General features: G+C 33.8%; 1 protein-coding gene across 1 annotated transcript; it reads left to right on the top strand.

Moving 5' to 3' along the window:
- The first annotated feature begins 3,281 nt into the window (after positions 1-3,281).
- LOC130978537 (uncharacterized) lies at positions 3,282-4,589 on the top strand. The gene has a single exon (XM_057902259.1). It carries the CDS (start codon positions 3,282-3,284, stop codon positions 4,587-4,589), a length of 1,308 nt encoding a protein of 435 aa, XP_057758242.1.
- The last annotated feature ends 252 nt before the right edge of the window (positions 4,590-4,841 follow it).

Genomic DNA, 4,841 nt, shown 5'->3' with positions numbered 1-4,841 from the left:
AAGCTGTGTTAAGGTACGGAAAGAAGTAGTTTGCGGTTGATGAGACCAGGCGTGATACTTAGAATTGTCCAGTGCCTTCATGCAATGAACCACCAGTATTGACCACTTGGTATGAACTTTTCTTATTGCTTTTTCTCTTTTTCTTATCTTCGTGAACTTAGATAAAACAAAATTGGAAGCATATATCAAGTATAGAGTCATCTTTTGCTTCTTACTTAGATTTTTTTCAACATCAGGTTGGTAAGAAAGCTTCTTAATTTTACTATGGAATGAATATTCTGAATGCATTGATTGAGAATGAAGAATTGGGACTGTTCTGAATTTTAGTATGTAAATCGAATTTTTGAATGCATGTCTTTTTGGGGCTTCTCAATAATTCTGAATTTAGGGGTTTGCTTTCAATTTTTCTGAAGTTTTCATGTGGATCAACATCTTCCTGGTGCTTTTTCAATTCCATCTTTTTGACCTTGGTTAAACAAATTCCCACTATTATATTTTTATTGCAGCTTCTATTCTTAAAGCTGTGTTAAGGTACGAAAAGAAGCAATTTGCGGTTGATGAGACCAGGCGTGATACTTAGAATTGTCCAGTGCCTTCATGCAATGAACCACCAGTATTGACTACTTGGTATGAACTTTTCTTATTGCTTTTTCTCTTTTTCTTATCTTCGTGAACTTAGATAAAACAAAATTGGAAGCATATATCAAGTATAGAGTCATCTTTTGCTTCTTACTTAGATTTTTTTCAACATCAGGTTGGTAAGAAAGCTTCTTAATTTTACTATGGAATGAATATTCTGAATGCATTGATTGTGAATGAAGAATTGAGACTGTTCTGAATTTTAGTATGTAAATTGAATTTCTGAATGCATGTCTTTTTGGGGCTTCTCAATAATTCTGAATTTAGGGGTTTGCTTTCAATTTTTCTGAAGTTTTCATGTGGATCAACATCTTCCTGGTGCTTTTTCAGTTCCATCTTTTTGACCCTGGTTAAACAAATTCCCACTATTATATTTTTATTGCAGCTTCTAGTCTAAAAGCTGTGTTAAGGTACGGAAAGAAGCTGTTTGCGGTTGATGAGACCAGGCGTAATACTAGAGAATTGTCCAGTGCCTTCATGCAATGAACCACCAGTATTGACTACTTGGTATGAACTTTTCTTATTGCTTTTTCTCTTTTTCTTATCTTTGTGAAGTAGATAAAACAAAATTGGAAGCATATATCAAGTATAGAGTCATCTTTTGCTTCTTACTTAGATTTTTTTCAACATCAGGTTGGTAAGAAAGCTTCTAAATTTTACTATGGAATGAAATTTTTGAATGCATTGATTGTGAATGATGATTAGGAATGTTCTGAATTTTATTTTGATTATGAATTCTGAATGCATTGAATCTTAATTTTTGGGGCTTCTTTATAATTCTGATTTTAGGAGTTTTATTTCAATTGTTCTGAAATTTTCAGGGCTCTAATTGTTGCTTCTTAGGGTTTTCTGAATTTTTGTGCATCTTAATTCTAATTTCTGAAGCTGTTTCCTGGGGAAAAATACGACGATTTGCAAAAACTGTTAAGGTACATCCTCTATATGATTTCACAATTTCTTTTCTTTTTGTCAGAATTCTCTAAATTGCTGCGGTGAATGCTATGGCTATAGTTTCATACTTTTGGGTTATTGTAGCCAGCTAATATCATCAATCATCATCCTGATTTAGAATATATCACAATTCAGACCTTATTTATTCTTCTGAATCATATTGTTGTGCCCGTACTTGTGTTCTTGATTGTATATATGGTTTTGAATACAAGTATGTGCAATTTCTATTCTCTTTTTTACATAAATTCTTAGATATCACCAAACATCTAACCTACATCAAGCAGTTAGAAAAATTAAAATCTTAACCCATATAGTTCAATATTACTCTTTATATATATATATATATATATATATATATATATATATATATATATATATATATATATAATTTAATCAAAGTTCAATTAGCACAACACAAATTGGGCATGCAAATCATACATTTAATTTATATCAATCAATAGAAATATATAAATCAATATAGAGAGATAAAGGGATAATTAAAAAAATAACCATATAAATTAAATTAAAATACTTGGATCTCAAGACAAACCCTACCTTGAACCTTTTAAATCTTTCAGTTACTCTTAAAGTCTAGTATTATGTTCCATGAATTACAAGACTTTATGTAGTAAAAGTTGTAACTAAAGAGTTATGGAATCTTGAGTTTTCACTGTATTTTTTTCAGCCGCTCAAAAATAGAATTAAGTTCATGACATTCCTCTTGGGCTTTATTCATAAATTCTAGGAAACATTTTTTGTGCAGAGAAAGGAACAAGGAATATCTATTTTTGAACCAGAGGATGATATTTGATAATGACACTAATCTATTTTTGTATTTGATAATGACATTATATTTTGTGTGTCTGTGCTTAGAAGGCAAGCAGCATATTTTATTTGATTATTTAAATTGCATAAGCTTTTGTGCTTGTGTTTGTGTTTGTGTGTACTTGGTGCAGGACAGTGACTTGGACTTTTGTTCGATTATTATTTTTTGTTTGATTTTTCTATTTTCCACATGGAGTAATGTAAATTTGATACTTTCCTCTGTTATACAGAAAGATTACTTCAGAGGAGTTTGAAGAACATTAGTGGACATTTTAGGACTTGAAGATTGTAATTTGTTTAGCCATGACTCCGTAAGTTTTTTTTTTTATCTTACTTATACTTGTATGTTTTCATATGTATATTATGACCTTTGTGCAGTTTTTTTTTTTCATGTTGAATGTCTTTTATGTGTCTTTTTCATTGTTTCTTAATTTTAATAATAATATTTTTATGTGCCTTTTTTATGAATTTATATACTTACTGTGCATAAACATTATTATTTATATGGTTATTAGTTAAATAATAGTAATAATATATGAATAATTAGGTTTTTCCAAGACCTAGAGAAAGATTGGATGAGTTTACCGAGAGATAAAGCCGAGTTTAGTAACGGTGTCAATGACTTCTTAGACTTTGCTTACTCCATCGGATACCCACAAGGAGAGGAAATCTTATGCCCTTGTGCAAAGTGTTGTAATTTCTTGTGGCACAAAAGACAAACAATTTATATTCATTTGATTGCCTTTGGATTCGTTAATGGTTATACGAGATGGATTCATCATGGGGAAAGCGTAGTCGGCATGGATGTTGATAGCGATAGCGATAATTAGATTGACAGTGAGAGTGAGACTAACTCGTACGACGACATGGACGCCTTGTTGAACGATAGATTTCGAGATGTGGCACAAGCGGAAGGGATAAAAGAAGGTATGAATGAAGATGCAAAGAAATTCTATAACTTGGTTAAAGAGGCTAGCAAAGAACTGTATCCCGGTTGCGACGAGTTTTCTACGTTGTCTTTCACCATCCGATTATACTTGTTAAAGTGTCAACATGGGTGGAGTAATGCCTCTTTTACTTCTCTCTTGGAGTTGCTAAAAGAGGCTATTCCTAACTTAAATATTCCTACTTCTTTCAATAAAGCCAAGACTATGGTGAGAGATTTAGGTCTTGACTATAAAAAGATTGACGCATGCCCGAACGATTGCATGCTATATTGGAAAGAGTATGAGAAGGACACATCTTGTCATGAATGTGGCGCTTCGCGTTGGATTGTGCATCCTGTAGTTGAAGCTGATGTTTTGCCTTCAAAAAAATATCACAATATTCCTGTGAAGACGTTGCGACTTTTTTCCCTAATTCCCAGGCTTCAAAGACTATTCATGTGCTCAGCAATAGCTAAAAGCATGAGGTGGCATGATGAAGAACGCAGAAAAGATGAGAAGTTAAGGCATCCCGCTGATGGACAGTCATGGAAGGACTTTGACAATCGTCATACAAATTTTGCTCTCGATCCCCGTAATGTGAGACTTGGCTTGTCAAGTGACGGATTCAATCCATATCGAACCATGAGCATATCTCATAGCACATGGCCTGTTGTTTTAATGGCTTATAATTTGCCGCCATGGATGTCTATGAAACAGGAATACTTTATGTTGTCGTTGCTAATCCCTGGACCAAAGTCACCAGGAAATGATATAGACATTTACTTGCAACCTTTGATCGAGGAGTTGAAGGAGTTGTGGGAGGTTGGGGTGGAAACATATGATGCATCAAAAAATGAAACCTTCCAAATGTATGCAGCTCTTATGTGGACAATTAGTGATTTTCCGGCTTACGCAATGCTATTTGGTTGGAGTACAAAAGGGAAGCTAGCTTGCCCTTGTTGTAACCATGAGACTTGTTCTAACTATCTTAAATATAGTCGCAAGACATGCTATATGGGTCATCGTGCCTTTTTGCCTGAGGATCATCCATGGAGAGCTAATAAGAGATCTTTCAATGGAAAAGTAGAATATAGGCAAGCTCCACCATTATTATCGGGTACTGAAGCTTTAAGTCAGTTGGAGTATGTGGATAATTCATTTGGGAAGCTAAAACCAAAGAAAGATGGTCCATGGAAGAAGAGGTCAATATTCTTTGATTTACCTTATTGGCAGTATAACACATCATGACACAATTTAGATGTGATGCACATAGAAAAGAACATAGTTGATAGTATTCTTGAAACTCTCTTGGATATTTCTGGCAAGACAAAAGATCACACAAATGCTCGATATGACTTGCAAGAAATGGGCATTCGAAAGAACCTTCTCCCCAAGAAAACAAATGGTAGGAAAAAGGTGAAGCTGGCAAAGGCATGCTACTCAATGACCAATGCTGAAAAGTCAATTTTTTGTGACGTCTTGAAGACAGCAAAGTTGCCA

This window comes from Arachis stenosperma, chromosome 1, assembly GCF_014773155.1.
Source record: "Arachis stenosperma cultivar V10309 chromosome 1, arast.V10309.gnm1.PFL2, whole genome shotgun sequence".
Lineage (NCBI taxonomy): Eukaryota > Viridiplantae > Streptophyta > Magnoliopsida > Fabales > Fabaceae > Arachis > Arachis stenosperma.
The sequence above is the reverse complement of the archived record's forward strand: the minus strand, read 5'-3'. Positions and strand labels throughout refer to the sequence as shown.

Bases quoted from the DNA above. Each gene is read 5' to 3' on its own strand.
- LOC130978537 (XM_057902259.1), top strand. From the start codon at position 3,282: ATGGACGCCTTGTTGAACGATAGATTTCGAGATGTGGCACAAGCGGAA.